This window comes from Topomyia yanbarensis, chromosome 2 (assembly GCF_030247195.1).
Source record: "Topomyia yanbarensis strain Yona2022 chromosome 2, ASM3024719v1, whole genome shotgun sequence".
Taxonomy (NCBI): Eukaryota; Metazoa; Arthropoda; class Insecta; order Diptera; family Culicidae; genus Topomyia; species Topomyia yanbarensis.
This window is the reverse complement of record NC_080671.1, coordinates 200,171,080-200,191,734: the sequence shown is the minus strand read 5'-3', so window position 1 is coordinate 200,191,734 and position 20,655 is coordinate 200,171,080. Positions and strand designations below refer to the sequence as shown.

Below are 20,655 nucleotides of genomic sequence, written 5' to 3'. Positions count from 1 at the left end.
GTGGGATGAGCAGATAGACGAGGAATCGATGATGAAGTGGAGAAATTGGATTGAGCGGCTGCCGGAAATCGAAAGAATCAGGATACCTCGGTATCATTTCGTGAAAGGGCAGGCGCCGGACTACAGTACTCTACAACTGCACGTATTTGTAGATGCTAGCTCGAACGCATACGGCTGCGTTGCATATTTCCGGATTTTGATAGCTGGAAAACCGCACTGTTCACTTGTAATGGCGAAGTCAAAGGTAGCTCCGTTAAAGCAACTGACGATCCCGCGCCTAGAATTACAAGGGGCGGTTCTGGGATCAAGGCTGATGAACACCATTATGGAAACTCATTCACTGCCCATTAAGCAGCGGTTTATTTGGACGGACTCTAGAACTGTTCTTTCCTGGATTCACTCCGATCAGCGAAAATATAAACAATTTGTCGCGTTTCGGATTGGAGAGATCCATACCCTTTCAAAACAGGGCGAGTGGCGCTGGTTACCTACTAAGCACAACGTGGCAGATGACGTTACTAAGTGGCATGCGGGACGGCGATTTGAATCCGATACTCCATGGTTCCAGGGAGCAACAATCTTAAATCAGTTCGAAGAAACATGGCAGCAGCAACCACAAGTAGTACCGAACGTGTTGGAGGAAATTCGGGCCGTTCATTTGTTTCATGACGTTTTAGTCCTGAAGCAAATCGTCGATCCTCTCCGCTTCTCTTAATGGAAGGTTCTAGTTCGGACTGTGGCATGTGCATATCGTTTCATTTATAACTGTAAGCGAAAGGTTGCAAAGCTGAGTATCGAAGCACTTCCAGTAACAGAAAAGGTGAAGAAACTCGCGAAAGTGCATCACTCTGTTGTCGCAGTACCATTAAAGCGTGAGGAATACCAGAAGGCTGAATCCTACCTATGGCGAGTGGCCCAAGCAGAGGTGTACGAAGAGGAGGTGAAGATGCTCATGAAAAATCAACAACTTACTCATACAGACCATTATCGACTAGAGAAAGATAGCCAACTTTACGACAAGTCTCCCTTCTTGGACGATAGTAACGTAATAAGAATGGAGGGAAGGACAAAAAATGCTCCATTCGTTCCGTTTGAGTTACGCTGTCCAATCATTCTACCGAAGGGACATCGCATAACTACGTTGCTAGTGGAATATTTCCATCAGAAAATGGGTCACGCGAACACCGAAACGGTTGTAAATGAGATGCGACAGCGGTTCTGTATAAAGCATCTCAGAGCAGAGCTGAAGCGCGTAGTAAAACTATGTGTACGTTGTAAGATCAGGAAGAGCAGCCCAGTGATCCCAAGAATGGCACCACTTCCGGTTCAGCGTATTACGCCCTACAAGCGGCCGTTCAGTTTTACAGGCATCGACTATTTCGGGCCAGTGCTAGTGACAGTAGGACGTCGAACGGAAAAACGTTGGATCGCCTTGTTTACATGCTTAACGACGAGGGCAGTGCATCTTGAAGTCGCTCACAGTCTAACGACGCAAGCATGCGTTATGGCGATAAGACGGTTTACCTGCCGGCGGGGAGTTCCACTAGAAATCTTTTCAGACAATGGTACAAATTTTAAAGGTGCGAGTAAGGAGGTTGTGAAACGGATATATGCAGATTGCGACGAGACGTTCACCGATGCTACTACTAGGTGGAATTTCAATCCACCCTCAGCACCCCATATGGGCGGGGCGTGGGAACGATTGGTACGCTCGGTGAAGGCAGCTCTCAGTGAGCTAGATGATGGGCGGAAGTTGACGGATGAAATTCTTCTTACCACGTTGGCGGAAGCAGAAGATCTCGTAAACTCGCGACCGTTGACGTATATCCCTATAGAGTTAGGAGCGGAAGCAGCACTAACCCCAAATCATTTCCTGCGCTCTTCTGTGGCGGGTGATGTAACACAATCGGTTCGAAAAAGCGATCAAGCTCAAGCGTTGCGTGACTCGTATAAGCGATCACAATATTTGGCAGACCAGATTTGGAAGCGTTGGATCTCGGAATACTTGCCAACACTGAACCAGCGAAGCAAGTGGCATGACGAATCAGATCCGGTTGAAGTAGGCGATATAGTGTACATTGTGGACGAGAACAGTCGTAAAGGCTGGGTTCGTGGGATCGTTACTACCGTCTTCAAGTCGAAGGATGGCCGGATTAGGCAGGCATTGGTAAGAACAACAAAAGGTGAAATGAAAAGACCGGTGGCTAAGTTGGCGGTGCTTGAAGTGAGAGAGCGTAAATCTGGCGTTAAGGCGGAGCCAACACCAGTGTTACAGGGCGGGGCTATGTAAGCACCGCAGGGCATATTGGGCATACCTGTTGTAGCACTACCTTGGGCCAACGCTTAGTCGATCGCTGGACAAAAACATAGCTGTCAAAGGGTAGCATAGAGAAGGAAGAAAAAAGGTAAACAAGAAAAAGTGAGTCGAGAGGATTAAAGTTATTTGCAAGTGAAAATTACTAATAATTTCAGTGGATTGAAACAGTTTATTGGCAGTGCATTAAAGTTACATTGTAAGTAAACAATTCGAATGTAATTGAAGATCTATCTAACTATCGCGGCAAATTAGGCCCTACAGGTGAATTACATTCAGCCGCGTGCAATTCGTCAGTGCCTGAAAGGAAATACCGTAGGATTGGTGTAGATTGAGCCCGTTATCTGTGAGTAAAAAAGTAAACAAAACAGGAAAATTGAGCTGTTAACTTATATTACTGATTTGAACATAGGAGTCGGTGTCGTAAGTCGAGGAAGGTTGAGACATCAGGATTAATTTGGAGAGAAACTATTCATGTAAGCTGAATTCATTTGTATACCACTATAAATAGATATAACAAGAATAATAATTACAGTTTTAAGCTGCGCGAATACGGCTGCTATAAAAAAGGTTTGTGATTAATCCGAACACTCGGAATGTACCATATCCCGGAATATCGTTTCCCGGAATGTACCATTTCCCGGAATGTATCATTTCCCAGAAAACTGGTTCCCGGAAAAACCATTTCGCGGAATACCATTTCCCGGAAAATAAAAAAAACTCGTACCTCACCTACCAAACATATTTTTAGAAGACCTGCTATGCAGCTAATTGTGTTCTAGGAGATTTTACCTACTTTTGAACATGAAAAGTTGCTTGAAAAGATTTTTAATTTTTTTTCTTGAGTGGTTATTGTGGTAAAAAAAAGATAGCGACAAAATTGCAAAACTGTCATTTTAAAGATTTAATCTTTTCGATTCCGCGGTGTTATGAAAATTTATTTAAATTGATCATTATATGAACAGCTTACGAATGACTTTTGGTTTTGAACCAAAAAGAAACTTGGGAAGATTTAAAAAAAATCGAGTGGGGAATAGAAAGCACCCCAATGGATGGGATATCAAAGAGTTAAATGGGTACCAAAATAGTAACAAATACTTTCTAATTTTCCCACCGCAGGTAGTGAAGGGGTGAATAAATTAATGACCTTCTAATTCCTGACTAACAGGCCCTATATTTTGGCTGATATTTGTTCCAAATTTTGCGGATTCTGTTAAAATAGTATATTTTCAACTATTTTACTATATTGAATCGATTGCGTCGCGTGTTAATCTTCAGTGAAAAGCATAATACACCACTGTAGAATTTTTAAGATTTGGATTTTTTATTGAAATAAAATGATATAACAGAAAATGGAAGGCGAACAGAATACCTAATTGTATATATTATCAATTCTGTCCTATTGTTTTTAGGTAAACTCCAAGCGTACTAAAAACGCGTTTTTTTCAAATCCACTTCAAACCATGAGCTTTGAATTATTCACAGCATACTCTAAATTATTTTCTCCAGTGACGTACGAAGGATATAAGTTAATAAATGATGTCTGTATCGATTTTCTTAGCTATTTTCGGTAAATTTAAGACTAAGAGAAACGAAAGCAATGAAATTGAAAGACGGATAGATATTCTGTAAATGTTAGAGTGTTGATTTTAATTATATTTTCAGCATTTCGCGTAAAATAAAAATAGCGAAAAAAAATCCTACGTAAGTCACTTCCCGATCAGAACATCATAACAGAAAGCTATCAAATTTATATCTCATGTTGATATATATTACTCTCTGTGTTATCTTTATGATATACCGATCAGGAATGCAAGAAAGCTTATATCAAGATTATATCTTCTGGTGCTATCATTGGATTAATAATATGATATTAATGTACGCATACAACGATGATGTTGCAGTAAGTTATATATTCTTTCACAATTATCTTTGAACGCTAACGGTTATACAAATAACAGTATATTATTTGCTTATACACTGAAGTCTCTTTTTATGCGTCGTAATTCAACTTTTTGAAGCGAATTTTCGAAGTTTTTGATTTATTTTGATCTGGATTTTTAAAATTTCGCGTTTTGAGTATAGTTTTAGATGCAATTGGTCGGAGAACTTGTCAGTGAGGGGTTTGATTGACTTACTTGGTTGCAATTGGATTAAGAGATGACATTGCCTATTTTCTGAGACACTCGTCTGACACATAACTTCGAGTAGGAGGCGTATGATTTAAATGTTAAAGCCATTATCATTAAAAGCTTTGGAATCGTGAAGTTATCAAAGAACTTTTCTAAAGATTATAATTTTCCCATAAAACTTATTTCGAAGAATATGCAGGAAGTATCAAGCAGTCCAGATGAAATAAAGAAACGTGAATTGAAATCAAAAAGCATTTTAAAACTAGTTTTTATGGCTTAGTCTAATGAGTATATAATTAATTTTCCTCTAATCTATGCTGCATATTGCGAAAACGAATTTTCAGGTCACAAAAACCTATCTGATATATTATACTGATCTCCAAAATTTTCGTAATGTATTTTGAGGATCTTGATAAGACTTTCAGCGCTTTTTTCTCCAATTTATGCAGGTTTTTATGAACACTTAAACCTTATCCAGTTTGTGGGTTTCTAGTTTGTGCGTTTTTTGAATTCCTAAACTATCGCGACTTTTTTATTTTATCCTCCGCATAAAAAGTGTTTGACTTTACTTAAGTATATTTAATGGTTGAACTGACAAGTGATTTGAATGCGTTTTAGATAATCCTTGAAATATCTAAAAACGTTAATGCAAAAATATTGTTAATTTCCTCCTTAAAATTTAATCAAATTTGGAAAAAAATGTGTAACAGAAAAAAACATGAAATATTCAAGAATCCGTCCCATCGAAGAAACATCAACAATTTCTCGATTTTTTTCATAAATCTGTTATATTCGCAGTTGATAGACATAACTTCTGTGGAAGATTTGCATTTCTAGCAATTTATTAGGTGCGAGATAATTGTACTGGTTTGTTTAGTCTTCCCCATATCAAAAATGCCAATAACAAATCCCCAAAAGAGACTTATTTTGAAACCTCAAAACACATTTGTTGCTTTGAATCTATGCGGAATCCTAAATAAGATTTGTCGTATTCTCCGTAAAATAATGTACGTAAAATATCCGCTCAATGTTACCATGTCGCAACGACATTATTTCTAAAAACCACGTAAAACACGTTAACGTACAAGAGAAGCGCCAAAGCGCACTATTTTGAATCTAAAAATAACCCCTCTATCCTAATCTGAAAAGATATTATAAAGCTATTCAGTCTATCGTCATATAGACAGCTGTATTGGTGAGTAAAACTGAATAAAACAAAGCGTATGACACCAGGAAAACAAAGAGCACTTAGGCTTAGGCAAAGTTCAATGTGTGCGTTCTGGAAACGTCTTCTGCATCTATAATCGTTTTACCTTTGACGGCAGCGTGGAATATTATGCTAACATTAAACATCAGTCGAAAACAACGTCGTTGGTTCATGCAGGAAACTTCCCCATCAAACTCAGAATGTCCAGGTTCAAAGCGGCAAATCGACAAATAATAATCTGTGTGTCATATATTCACAATAAACAATCAGCCAGCAGGTATGCAATCATTTGGCAATGCTATAAAAGCTTTTTTGATGCATGAATCTTTTTGCTCCCAAAGCAAAAAGCGCCTTAATGTATGCTTTACTTTTCTCGTATTCTATTTTCAGACGCGCACGCTAAAATCATTGATATTATACAATAAGTAATACAAGCTATGTTGGGGTCAATTATGCTATCTCATGTTGTTATGATCGTGTTATATTGCTATCAACGTTTGTTATAAATGTGATATTCGTAGAGAATTTTTGGTTAGAATTTTTGTTATTTTAACACCTAACGGTTTCTGCTTTATAACAAAATTTGATAGGAATTTTTTCGTAACAAAATATCAGCATGAGTTATAATTCTGTTATTTCCTCCTGGTCGGGTTGCTATCGTTCTAAGGAATCGAAAAAAACTTTAGTTTTTGGCCCTAGGTCAAACATTACATGAGATAGATTTCGGGCCCGGATTAAAAAAAACGTGCTGGCGGGAAAACGCTGAGCAAATTGCATAAAATTAATATTTTTGTGCTGCATAAGTCGTATTATGAATCCCATTTTTGGAATCTTGATTCATCTCCTTATTACGCAAGAAATATATGCTTATACCGTACTCTAGAATGGTGAAAATTCGTAACGATCAATTTAGAATTTAGAACGGCCATCTTTGAAATTGAAAAGGCAGTGTTTTCCACAACGTTAGCAACATTTTTATGATAACCAATCACTGCCCTAAATACGTTGATTGATTTTTATGAAGATTAGGTAAAAGATAACGAAAAAATATAAACATTTCATAAAATTTCGTCTTAAATATTCCTGGAACCTTTGAAATGTTATATATTGTGAATGTATCTGTCTGAGATGCTGCCTTCTTAAAAAAATGCATTCATCTTTGGATTTTTTTGTAGAATGTTATTTTAATCTATATGAAGTTTCTCTGAAAATACTCTTTGAATTTTACTGATTTTTACTCTCACTAATATTTGTTTACAGTAACAGTGCATTTAAATTTCACTTTGCATAAAAAATTTCTATGTGCATTAGTCTTCTTTGGGACAAGAGCAAATCAATGGAAATAATTTTAGAATTTCATTGATTCAAATACAATAAATACAATGAAATGGATTTGAAGGATGAATATTTGAGTAGCAACATAGTTGTAAATGCAAATGTTCTCAAAGTACTTCAGATTTCAATAGTATAACAAATTGTCGAGAAAAAGTACGTTCCGGGAACCGATATTCCGGGAAATGGGACATTCCGGGAAATAGTACATTCCGGGAAATTGTTTTCCGGGGAATGGCATTCCGGGAAACGACATACAATAGTTGAAACTAGAAGGGAACGGAAGAGCTAAATGCTTCGGGAAGATATTTGGGGAATGGGGGAGGGAGGTAGGAGTGATACTTCTGGGTATAAGAGTCAGGGGAGGGAGGGTGGATAAAGATGGCAGGGGGGAGAAAATTAGAAACTTTCAGTTTCAAGCATCAGGAGATAACGACATAGATTACAAACTCGGGTGGCCTTCATCAGGAAGAATCGTGTACGCCGAGTGGTCCTCCTCAAGACGGCAGGGGTTTCTCCAGACGAATCCGAGGTACGGCTCAGATGTGTTGCCCATCCACACTTCGAGTTGCGCGTGTGATGTTCGTGCTGTAGGTCCTGTGTTTGTTGGCTCATTCGATAGTTATTTTGTGTCGCCTTGGAGACGCATCAAACCATCGCACAGTGGTTTTCCCATAGGCCAATAATACAAAAAAAAGTATTTCGCCAAAAGTGTGTTCTTATCTCGCGATCATATGATTATGGATGTATGTTTTATTGTTTCAAACTTGATTTTGACAATAATGAACTGATTTTTTTAGTATATAGCAGAATCCATCGGGTAATTCGCTATTTATCGGTAAGTTAAATAATATTAATAATCGATTGATCACCAGAAATATTTTTTTTGTCGAACTGTAGTTATCAATATTAGTATTTTTATCAGAAAAAGTTACTATTAGTTTTGTATTGAACGATAATTATCGGGTTTTGGTGAATATAGAGTAAAGAAAAATGAGTGTGCATATATTCGAAGAATTTAACTAAAAATATAGAACTTGGCTTTAACTAACTTTTTCCCTCGATATCCTTCTCGAATGATTTTTTAAAATGGTCTCCAGACTATTCAATTCCACTTAAACTAGGTTTCAGCTGCGCAAGTGTGCGCCCAGAATGCCTAGAGAATCTAAGATGTTGTATTGTTTGACGAGATAATACTAGACAAAAAAAATTATTTCGGATGTTATAATTATATTATTTTGTTATTATTTTAGATCTTGAAATTATATATATTCCCCTAAATTTCTTTTTGATCGGATCATTACAACTTGCGTTATATTAATTTATTGGACGCTACTGTTTCAAACATATGTCGGTATGAAATATTCGATGTACGAGGCACATGGCTCACTCAACTTCGTATCACGACGATGATATCGAATACGGATTTTTTGAGAAAGCCCGTTCACGAACAACATTCCGAAGTTGAAGATTGGTCTGTAAGCTGGTTTACGAGACATCATGCTCACTGGCAAAGATGTCAAAATATGGGCGCACAAAAGCTGTTGTTTTGAGAATTTTCAGTGAAAAATCATCAATTTTTTACAAGCACAACAAAAATGTACTATTTGATACTCTGAAAATTGTTAGAGCAAAAAATTGTTACAGCAAAAAATAATATAAAATAAATGTAAATGATTATGTAATAAAAAATGCTATATCACACTGTTAGGTGGATATAATCATTTTTTTAATACTAGATTCGGATTCAGCGACACAAAATTTACTAAAGAGATGTAGTTTTGTATCGATATTTGCATTGCATGTATTTATGACCGCCTCTCTTAAGGAATGGAACCACTAAGCATCGTGGGTGTATGGTACAGGCGGAAGAGGGCACTTCTGAGAATAAGAAAAATAAAAGGAGCAATTAAATCTATATATTGATGATTTTTAGGAAGGTGTATACGTGGGACATATAGAGAAGATCGCTGCTTGCCAGTACATCTCGAACTGGGGCGTTGGTTGGTCTTCCTCGGGTCCGCAGCGTATCAATTAGCCGAGACCTGGCGGAACTCTACTCAATGCACGCCCAGACAATGTGCTCGTTGTTGTGATAGCCGTCGCCACAACCGCAGATACCACTATCCACGAGCCCAATACGCCGAAAGTATGCATCTAGCGTGTAGTGGTTTGCCATGAGTCGGGACATCACACGAATGAAGTCACGACCCACATCCCCTTGTACCAAGGTTTCGTCGATACCTTAGAGACTATCGAATGTAGCCACCATTGCTCCACGAAGTTTGCCAACTTTAGAGGGTTCTCTGATGAGTAATACTGAAAAATTCGATGAGGCAAATTGGTCTTTCATAAACGTCACCTTCTAGGACACCCACCTTAGCTAAGGAGTCCGCCTTCTCATTGTCCGGAATGGAGCAATGAGAAGGGACCCACGCCAAGGTAATCTGGAAAGATTTGTCAGATAAAGCACTCAGTAACTACCATATTTTCCCAAAAAAATACGAGGAGTACCTTCCATGTTTCATCGAGCGAATAGCGTCAATGGAACTGAGGCTATCCGAAACGATGAAGTAATGGTCTGTGGGTAATGTGTCAATGACTACAAGGCAGTTCTGCGGCGTAAACTGAAGCAGGGTCACTGAGTTTGTAGGAGGCGCAGAACTTTTGATTGAAAATACCGAAGCCAGTGAACCCTTCGAGATTCAATCCGTCAGTATAAAACATCTTAGAGCAGTCGACTTTTCGGAATTTTTTATAAAAAATGTTTGGCGCCACTTGTGGGCGTATGTGATCCGGAATTCCACAAATCTCGTCTTTCATGGATGTGTCGAAAAAAATAGTAGATTCAGAAGTATTTATGAAACGCACACGGTTGGGGTTGTAAGAAGATGGATTAATATTTTGCGCCATGCAGTCAAAGTACAGGGACATGAAACGGGTCTGAGAATTGAGCACAACAGATCTTTCGAAATTTTCACTCTCCTGCGGGTTCAAGATATCGCATCGAATGAGCAACCAATATGAGAGTTCCCAAAATCGATTTTGCAGCGGGAGAACGCTCGACAGAACTTCAAGACTCGTCTTATGGGTCGACTGCATGCACCCCAAGGCGATACGTAAACAACGATGCTGAATTCTTTCGAATTTGATGAAATGTATGTTCGCAGCGGAGCGAAACCAGAAGCATCCGAATTCCATTACGGACAGTATCGTTGTTTGATACAACCTAATTAGGGCTGCTGGTGCCCACCATGTTCCGGTTATTGTGCGAAGAACGTTGATCCTTTGTTGGCACTTCTGTTTCAGATATCTAATATAGCACCCCAAGTACCTTTCGAATCGATCCAGACCCCTAGATATTTTACTGTGAAGACTTGAGCGATAGTTTGACCCTTTAATAAAAGCTGTATTTGTGCTGGTTCACACTTCCTAGAAAATACAACTAGCTCGATTTTCTCCGTGGAGAATTCGATATCCCGCTTAATAACCCAAGCAGACAAATTGTCCAAGGTATTCTGTAATGGTCCGTGTAGATCGACAGCTTTGGGTCCCGTAACAGAAACCACGCCATCGTCTGCAAGTTGCCTTAAGGTGAAGATATGTAGAAGCCAGGAAAATTTTATGTAGTATTAGTACATTTACATTTTCTCCATACAGTGATGGTGTTTGTAAAAAGAGACTGGATGTTACCACTACTATTGTAGAAATAAACTGTCAAAGTTTGTTGTGAATTGTCAAAGATTGTTGTGAATTGTCAAGACATTCATCAATATCTTTGACATAGAAATTGTATAATTTGGGGCTTAGACATGAGCCCTGGGGAAGGCCCATGTAGCTAACTCGTGATGTCTGACAAGTTTAGCAAAAAGTTGTTTAAAGTCGCTGAAAGACCATGCTGGTGCAGCTTCTCTGAACCAATGTTGATAGAAACTGAATAAAAAGCCCCCTAATATCTAGGAACACTGATGCCATCTGCTCTTTGCTAGCATACGCCAGTTGAATTTCGGTTGAGAGCAATGCAAGATAATTGTTCGTCCCTTTGCCTTTGCGAAAGCCAAATTGTGTATCTGACAGTAAGTCATTTGCTTCGACCCACAGAGGCACGACGAGTGCTGTTTGTTTGCAAGCACAACTCGATTTGTGCTAAGCGACTAACCCCTTGCAAAACCCCAAAAATCAATGTCTTGTAATTCTTTTGTAAATATTTATTTTATTTTTCTCTTGGTTGGAATAAAAATATCTCAAAATTTTAAGATAATCGGATAAAAAATGAATTTTTAACAAGTGATGTCGAGGATTTTTGTTCAATTCAATTCATTCGAATTGCTTGTATCTTCGAACTCCAAATGGCGATATCTCAAGAACTACGTAGCCGATTGAGGCAGTTTTGGGTTCTTTGGAAAGATGAATGAATATGCTAAACTATAGATGTAAGGTTTTTGTGCAGAAATCAAAAACGTTTGCTCTGAATCAAGAAAATGCAATCGAGAAATTGAATGTCATATCAATAATTTATCTTTATACGTCTTACAATTTTTGAGATGGTCTCCCATGAGTCACTTATCATGAATCTGACGCAAAATTTAGTGTAGTTTCAAGATATATAGTACTCATCTTGCACATTTTTGCGCCGAAGTATTCATATCTATTTTTTGAAAATACCCATATGGAGACGCCGAGTATCTCATAAATCTTCTTACATTAATTGCCTAAACAACATCATATTACTAAAAATAGTTTTACAAGTTTTGTCAACTATTTCTGCTATCCGATGTGATTAGCTACTATTATTAACATGTATATTAACCCTTTAACGACCAACGCCTTCAAATGGGTTAACATAAAAATAGTCGAATTTTTTTTTCGAATTTCAAAACTGACAGCAGAAATGGATTCAGCGACCCAAAATTAGTTAAAACCCCAATTGTTAGCCATATAAACCAATTTTTATAATTTTGTCACACCTTTGTATGGAGAGGTGCCACTGTGCGACCCAATTGCCGAGGCGGGATAGGATCATTTTCTCGAACAACTTCCGAATACAGGACAGCATTGTGATCGGTCGATACGAATTGTGGTCGGAGGCTGGTTTTTCTGGTTTTTGGATGGCGATAACCTTCACTTGTCTCCAATCGTGCGGGACAATGTTAGCCTCAAAAAACTTATTAAATAAGTTCAACAAGCGTCTCTTGGCAGAGTCTGGCAGATTCTTCAACAAGTTGAATTTAATTCTGTCTGGCCCTGGAGGTTCATTGTTTCACGACAAGAGAGTAAGTGAGAACTCCACCATCGAAAAAGGTGTTTCGTTCGCGTTATAGTAAGGGGTCGCGGCGCGGTAGATCTTCTGTGCCGGGGCGGCATCCGGACAAACCTTCTTGGCGAAATCGAATATTCAACGGTTTGAATATTCCGCGCTCTCGTTGGTACTGTTTCGGTTCTACAAACGCCGGGCCGTGCCCCAAAGAGTGCTTATCGATGTTTCTCTCGTTAGTCCGTCAACGAACCGGCGCCAGTAACTACGTTTCTTAACGTTACATATTTTCGATAGCTAGCGGGTAACCCGTTGTCCCGGAATGTCTTATACGCCGCGGCTCCGCGTACACGTCTGAGCACTCTTTGTCCCTCCATTGATTAGAAGAATAGAAGAACGTTGCTGTATGTTCGAGCTGGGTACTGGCTTAGTCTGAGCTTGATTCGCGCTGTCGAGAATCAAGCCAGCCAAAAACCTGTACTCTTCCTCCGGAGGAAGTTCTTCGATGTTGTCGGATATCGCCGCAGCATAGCTCTTCCAAGGGGCCGTACACAAATGACGTAGCTTTTGTTCGACGATTTTTTACCTCTCCCTCCCCCCTCGTAGCATTTGGTCACAAAATTCTAACCTCCCCCTCGTAAATAACGTAGCAATGTCCTTTCAAAATGTTTGACGACTTTTATCAACATTTTCATTATAACAGAAAATTGCGTACAAAATAAGCCCATTTCATGACAAATATAGTGTTGATAGTTTTGATTTGAATTTTATATGTCAAGGGAAGCATGAAGAAAAGTTCTCTCATTACACAATCTTGCAGCTGCCAATGATTCTATCAAGCATACGTTCATCTAAATTACTAATTTTTGTTTAGTTAAATCCGAAGAGAAAATTTAATTCAGCTACCAACTAAGTGGTTAGTCTCTAACAAAAAACTAAGTTCACTAGTTAGCAACATTAACTAACTAATGCAGCAAATTAAATCCGCATGCAAAATCTTTCCGTATTTTTGCAAGTTTGCAATTCCACGAATCGCAAAATATACATCATGAAAAACCGCATGAAAAGTAACTTGTGTGAACTTAAATTTATTTCTCTAGAGGAACATTAAATTGTTTTTTCTAATCAATGGGTTTTGATGCCCGTCAAAAAATTTAAACTTAATGCTACGTCGCCCAACTACTGACCCTACCCTCCTCCTCAACACACTTCGTCACAAATTTGGTATACCCTCCCTACCCCCCCAAAATGCTACGTCATTTATGCATGGCGCCCAATCGATATTTCGTGTGAGGTGATACAAAATATTGATTGATTTCAATGGCTTTCGCCTTATTGATTAGGGCTACGATCGGCAGATGGTTGCTGCCGTGGGGATCAGGGATTTCCTTCCGCATGAAATTTAATCGCAGCGATGTTGAGCAGAGGAACAAGTCTAAGGCGCTTGGGCGCGCTGGAGGAGCAGGAATCCGTGAAATGTCGTGAATTAAGGAAGACCGGTTATCATCATAGAGGGAACCCCATGCTCTACCGTGAGAGTTAAAGTCTCCTAAAACTAGTCACGGTGCAGGTAGGGATTCTAAGATGTCTTGTAGGTGTCGGTGCCCAACCGCGGTGTTGAGGGAATATATATGGAAGCTATTCAAAGACCTTTGTCTTTGGTTTCAACTTGACAAGCGACAACTTCAATACCTGTTAATTCTGTAGAAGGAATAGCACTTTTTGATCCCCAAAAGCACTCCTCCATAGGGGGTGTCTCGATCCAGGCGAATAATATTAAAGTCATGGAAGTTGCAATCTATATCGAAAGTTAACCAAGTTTCACATAATGCAAATGAATCGCAACTCAAACTATTTATTAAAATTTTGAAGGAATCGATTTTCGGGATGATACTTCTGCAATTCCACTGCAGAAGTGATCAAATCCATGCCTTCGTTCGATGAGTTAGTCATCGAAGGATATAATCGCTGAAAGGAGGGGTCATTTAGCAGTCAACTGCTTCAAAAATGATCTTGCTGTAAGAAGAAAAGCTAATATTAGACTTTTAAGAGGATCAGTAATATTGAAGGTTTTTATTATCCAGTCCACTATGTCCGAGAGTTTGATAATTCCAGTGCTGTGATTATTCTTGAACTGAAACAAAGAAACACTTGGGATTTTTGATGTTCCTGGAAGTGCTGGGAATTCCTTTTCTGAGCTTAATTCTCCAAGACCAGGAGGTACTTGCTTCGGGCCCCGTCGAGGGACACCTTCTGGCCTTTACAAGGTACTTTAGGAGAGGAAATGTTCCTCCTTTTCCTATAACTTCTAGGCACCCTAGTATATGTTCCCTTCGTTGAGGATGGTGGCGTAGCTTTCTTTAAAACTTCTCCAAAGAACGTTTGGATCGTCTCGCAAGGTAACGTTTCAGTTTATCACCGCGTAGTTTGTACGCGGGACATGCCGAGATATCATGCAGACTCCCTGCACAGTAAGGACACTTTTCGGCTTTCTTACTGCACGAATCATCTATATGATTCTCCCCGCATTTTCCACAGCGGGTCTTATTGATACAATGGGTGGCTGTGTGACCCAATTGTTTACACTATGTGCAATTTATGACCCGCGGTACAAATTAACGGACAGGCAGACGAACCCTGTGCAAGAGGATGTAGTTCGGCGGTAAAAGCGAAGGTCACCCGATAAGAGTTTGATTGGGGTACATTTTTGAACCATCCCCCGTCAGTACTACTGAGTGCAAACTTGTACTGAAGTATTTTCACTGGCTGAAGTAAGCGGTTCTTAAAAAGTCCAACCCCGTACTGCAGCAGATCCTCGCACGTCAAACTCTCATCGGTGACGACGCCTTCAAACAGTACCTTTACAGCTGGAATATACGCGGCATAATCCCGCGTAAAGTGCTCACAGCAAACAATATCGTTTGCCTGCCTTGAGTTGGATAGCAACACTCTTATCTTGTCCGAGCGGACCTTCGAAATTTCGGTCACAGCCGGGAACCGTTCTGTCAGGTCTTTAGAAATCTGAAGAAGATTCAGCGATATAGTCTTGGGCTGAAAGAAAAGCAAATATTTTGTACTCGAACTACCTGTAATAATAAGTAACAACTGGTAAAAAATTAGGAATGATTGGTAATTTGGTTCCGGAGATATCGTTATCGCCGCAAAGGAACTTTCCAAAAAATACAATTTCGAGATAGTCAAGTTTAACGGTCTATGCAGCGAGGTTCAGCTTCATGTGATCAAGAGGAAGCAGTCTCTAAATAGAGATAACTCAAGTCGTAGTGCTCCGATCTTGATGAAATGTTGAGGGGATTTTACCAAGCGTATCATGTTTTAGATTATCGAATTAAAATAGATTCGATCTTAACATAAACAATTACACTATCTGGGGTTAGGTGTCACTATAAAATCTAAAATATCTCCTATGTACTGAAATTAAATAAGGTCTGCACGCTTACAACTCCGTTGGTACGGTAATATTGAAAATATCACGAAAAAATTAAAAATGCCATTATTCATGATGTAGCTTCTTCAGACAGAGCCATCAATAGGGAGTACCTAAAGGGCCCGATCACATACAAGGGGTTATAAATACAGGTACCCGCGTGTTTGTTTGAAACATTTGTGGCTTACATTCCAAACGAGCAAGATCATGCCTATAACATCCGGATGGTACAATACTATGGAATTTATCGGGTGCCATTACTAGTTTATAGTTACGTGGGGATTATCGCTTCGCTTCGGGATAAATAGTATTTTCTCCTATTTCGTTGAAAGTCGCAGCATCGCGCGATGGGTGAGCTAATGCTAATGAAGTATAAAACATTGTCATTGTATCAGCCACTCATGAGAAGTGTAGTCGTTTCTTTCTATGCTATGCTATAACGTATATTAGCAAATACTCCTTTTGGCCATTTGTAATCCGTTTTAGCGTACATCGGCTTGCAGTGCAACCATATCAATTAAACTGCAACGAATGATGAAACAGGTTATATAAAACGGAAGTACACAGCTCATAGTGAAAATCCAGAAAGCAATTTCACAAATGACTCTTTAATAGCACCGCCGAAAGTATTAATAGTGTTATTACATGTTTCGTTACAAGAATCGTGCATTTTCTATTTGAAATCAACTAAACAAGAACAATTCAAAGTTCATTTCCAAATAAGGTTCAAATTCAAAGACTTATTTAATATTTATGTTTGGACCCGGACAAAAACAATTATTTTTATACGATCGTACATAAAATTATAATAATTCGGTAACTCTATTAAAAATCATTCAATTAGTGATTTTCTGTTTCAAGTTTTTAAATTTTTTGGTTATAATACAATACTACACCGCTTTAATAAAACAGGATAGTATGTGCAACTAACTAGTTTCGTATTGTACAACCCAGATATTTCGATCTCAGAATCTGTATGAAACGGCCGGAAAACAAGTTCTATTTCGTCCATGGATTGTTTTGTGAAGAAATCACGGAACCGCTGGAGCATCTGAAAAACTTTCTCCGTGCTCATCCACGAGAATTTGTTGTTCTTGATTGTCAGCATTTCTATCTCTTTAACCCAACCGATCACTGCGTGCTTTCGGCAGAACTAAATCGAATATTTGACAAAAAAATCTACTCACGTAATGTCAGTCAACTCAAGGACTGTACGTTGGAATCCACCACCGGAAACGGCAAACAGGTGCTGATTGTATACCGAAGCGACGCATGTGTGAACGACCGTTTTTGGCTTAGCCAAGATTGGCCGACGCCTTGGCCTAATGAGATAAGTGTGAAGAAGTTGCGCCACTATCTAGACGAGTCTCTCGCCCAACGCAATCCAGATACTGGTTTTGTTTCTCAGTGTGTGCTCACACCTAGCGTTCGATACATAGTGCCACGTTTTGTCTCATCCTTGCGAACAACTTGCGCCAAAGAAGTGGACAAAAAGTTAACAGATTGGATCAAAGCCCAGATACCGGGCCCATTTGGAACTGACGAAAGGCCTAAATCAAACGTTTTCTTGGCTGATTTTGTCGATATTCAGAACAGTAATTTTTGTAGAAATGTCATAGCATTAAATAGGAAAATTCTTGAGCAAGGCAGTAGCGCACAAAATTCACCCTCACGAAAAAGTATCTGAACATTTTGTAGTATGCTAAGGACAATCACGGGGCCGGCTCGCTATATTACAACAATATTTATTATAAAGTAAGAAGGCCCCATAGCTCTGAACTGATGTAGATAGGTGAACTATTGTTTTTATTTAACTACGTAGGTTTAGACGTTTAATGTTTGTGTTTCTGTCATGAATCTTTATATAAGACATACGCTACCGTAGATAATTCTGCGAAGCATTATATTTCAGCGAAGACTACATATTAAGAAGACTGGTATCTCTTTTCTTTGCCCATACAAACAAGAAGCGACAGATGTTACAGTGCCTGGAGGAAGGTAGGAAGCTTAATGTAAAAATGTATATGTGTGTGCATCTTTATGGGATGTACCACCTTTACCCACAAGTGGCGTTGCTGTTACTGTCTCCAGATTCTGAACAGAGTTGTCAGTCTTCTTGATATGCAGTCTTCGATTTTAGGCTATGACCGTCAACAAAAATGAGTTTGTCAGCGATATCGACATATAAAAGTGTTCCAACAGACACTTCTCACATCTCAGTTGCATGTTTCCTATAGAAAATTATCATTAGACTGAATCGAGTAGTTTCTTCAACTAGGAAACAAAAAACTTACAAAAACATTTCCACAATATTATTAGGTATCTAAATACTTCTCAGCACTAAACAAACATTCTTGAGGTAGTAATCTCCATATTAAATGCATTGGAAGATAAAATAAAATATAAATATGCCATATTGTACAATTATTAAGTTGGTTCTAGTTAGATTTTTTCAATGATGTGCTGGCACAAATTGCACTACATAACGATATCCCACCAACACTACAGCGAATGCTCACCAGTTTGGTGCATGATATTTTGAGTTAGGGTTTTTGAGGATTTATTTTCATTCTAAGAAACTATAATGAAATCAGCGGGATTTATAATACATAATCAATAAACCAAAGTCGTATTATACAGTATAATAAGTCTTTGATGCCTAAGGCGGTCTTCTTATGTGATAGTTGTTTTTTACGCAATTTCGTTGATTTTTGTGACGCATTACATATACCTAATATCTCGGTGTTTTTTTATAATATGTTCATATTATATCTATTTTCAAAACTACTTTCTTCGTTTTGTTCACTCATCCTTGTCTAAATATTTGGCCGATAGCTGCCACAATTTCGGGTATCCTACCCATTTGAACCCAAGAATTCAAAGACCATTAATCGAGAGAGATGCGGCTAAAGCTGGAACTAGAATTAAATAAAAATATTTAATACCTTTTTAACGGACTATTGAATCTTAATAGACAATTTTCATAATTGCATTTTCCAATTTGTTGACCTTGAATAAACTATAACAAATATCGCTAATTCGAGAACTAATCATATACATATAATCTCAAGTTATGCAGAACACAAAGGATCGTTAGATTTACAATCAGTCTACCGTGTACGGTCTATATAAAATCTTCTACTGATTCGTAAAAGCTCCGCAGTCTTCAGTTCCAATGCAACATGCAACGACCGCCTTAACTGTAGCAAGGACGTACATTATTTACTGTCGTTCTACGCTGTGTATTAGAAATCCCATAGAACATGGGACAGTTATGCGTGTAGCAACGGTTTAGCACATTAAGCAAAGTATTTTTACGTAAACAATAATTTCGGGAATCAGAATCATTTTAAATTATTCATCAAAATACCATGTTTTTGCAAAAAAACTTAAATTTAAGTTCCGAAATACATCAAATTATAGGAACGTTTGAAAGCAGACTAATATTCCAAAAGAAAACTGTTATCGTACAAAAGGTAAATTTGTGATGAAAGTCTATGTTGCATTAATGTAGTGTGACGATTAAACTAAAGAATTTAATAGAGTAGTTTGATATGTTGCGTTTGTTTCTTAAATTATACCTAGAACTGCCGAAAGTCCATAGCTGTAAATTTGCAATAGTTCGTATGTAAGAGAAACAATGGAATGCATTTACAACTAATCCGCTATCAATATCACAGATTCATTCATAGAAGCTCTAGAATAACAAAGCCAACTCGAAAACTTGCTTCAATTCACGTACTGGTGCAATTTTTCATTTATAATTCATTAACACTATAGGATTCCATGATTGGTTATAATATTATATCTAAGTACACATTTGTTACCATTAGCATCTATACGGCAGTTCTACACATAATTGTATCATTCTACTTCTACAACTCAGTACTACTTCATCCTCACATATATTTTAAGAAAACATGACATATCTAAATCTTACAGATTCTTGGAAGAATACTTATAACATACCAAGTTATATTGACATATGTTTGTTATATAATTTTGACTCCACGCATAATTTTCGCACTATCGAAATATCCTAATAAGTGTATTATTATGTATTATGTTTTACGTAGATAGTGAAGGCTGAAAAATGTTGGTATAACAGTACCGAGATTAAGCCTGTAAAATGCTTTACCACTGTCATTGCTTACAAATACTTATAACGTGCCGTACACAACCATTCCTAATTTCGATGGTATCAAAAAATATCCCGATCAACAAGACTATAACTCTCGACGCACACGTTAGTAAACAAAATAAATCATAACCATCGTTTGCATGAATTATGGTTGAACTGATATGCATAGGATCTTTCGCTTTCTACCTGTTTTTTTGATGTATCAGTCCCACTGAACATTTGACGTGCAAAATAAGGTAAATTGAATTTTTCAAAAGGATAATTTGACTGATTATATTGAAAATGTTGGGTTTAATGTAATTTCTGACATTAAAGCTATTTTTGTTGCGCCATTTCACTCTTCAGATTGTTAATATAATTTTTATCTTGTGGGAGAAAACTATTCTCCAGAAACTAAAACGCTGGATTTTTTCCTCAGAAGGAATCCAAAGTAATCCCGAAAACCATAGCCCAGAATGTATCCTTTCTCAGGAAAGCATTACCCAGAATGAACACATAAGGGAGACCGGGGTGGTGGTGTTTTCAGTTTTCAAGAAAACGGTACAAACAGCGACAATCATAATCACTGCATCTAGCATCTACTTTTCCTAGTCAGCAGTCAGTCCCATATAGATAAGGAATCCCATAGAACATGGGACTGACTTACGATTTTGGGCAGTACAGTGTATGCGCACTTTTCAGTAGGTTCGTCCATCTCGGGTTCTCGCGTATCGGCCGGACGGCACAAAAGTAATGTGTAAACCCAATCGCGGAAACATCACGGGATCTTAAAACTCTCCACACAGAAATCCAGCCGGGAACAATTCAACACAAACGGGGAAAATTGTATT

The 20,655-nt window shown here is 38.2% G+C and overlaps 2 protein-coding genes across 2 annotated transcripts in view; both read left to right on the top strand.

Moving 5' to 3' along the window:
- LOC131682670 (PI-PLC X domain-containing protein 2) overlaps positions 1-19,244 on the top strand; it is a 38,807-nt gene extending 19,563 nt beyond the window's left edge. Inside the window, exon 3 of the mRNA XM_058964332.1 lies at positions 16,639-19,244. Within this exon, the coding sequence (XP_058820315.1) occupies positions 16,639-17,371 (733 nt within the window). The 3' untranslated portion in view covers positions 17,372-19,244. The remainder of the gene's footprint in view (positions 1-16,638) is intronic.
- LOC131682669 (uncharacterized) lies at positions 47-4,998 on the top strand. Its single transcript, XM_058964331.1, has 2 exons — positions 47-2,660; positions 2,727-4,998. Exon 1 carries the CDS (start codon positions 947-949, stop codon positions 2,288-2,290), a length of 1,344 nt encoding a protein of 447 aa, XP_058820314.1. The 5' UTR covers positions 47-946; the 3' UTR covers positions 2,291-2,660; positions 2,727-4,998.
- Positions 19,245-20,655: the final 1,411 nt, after the last annotated feature.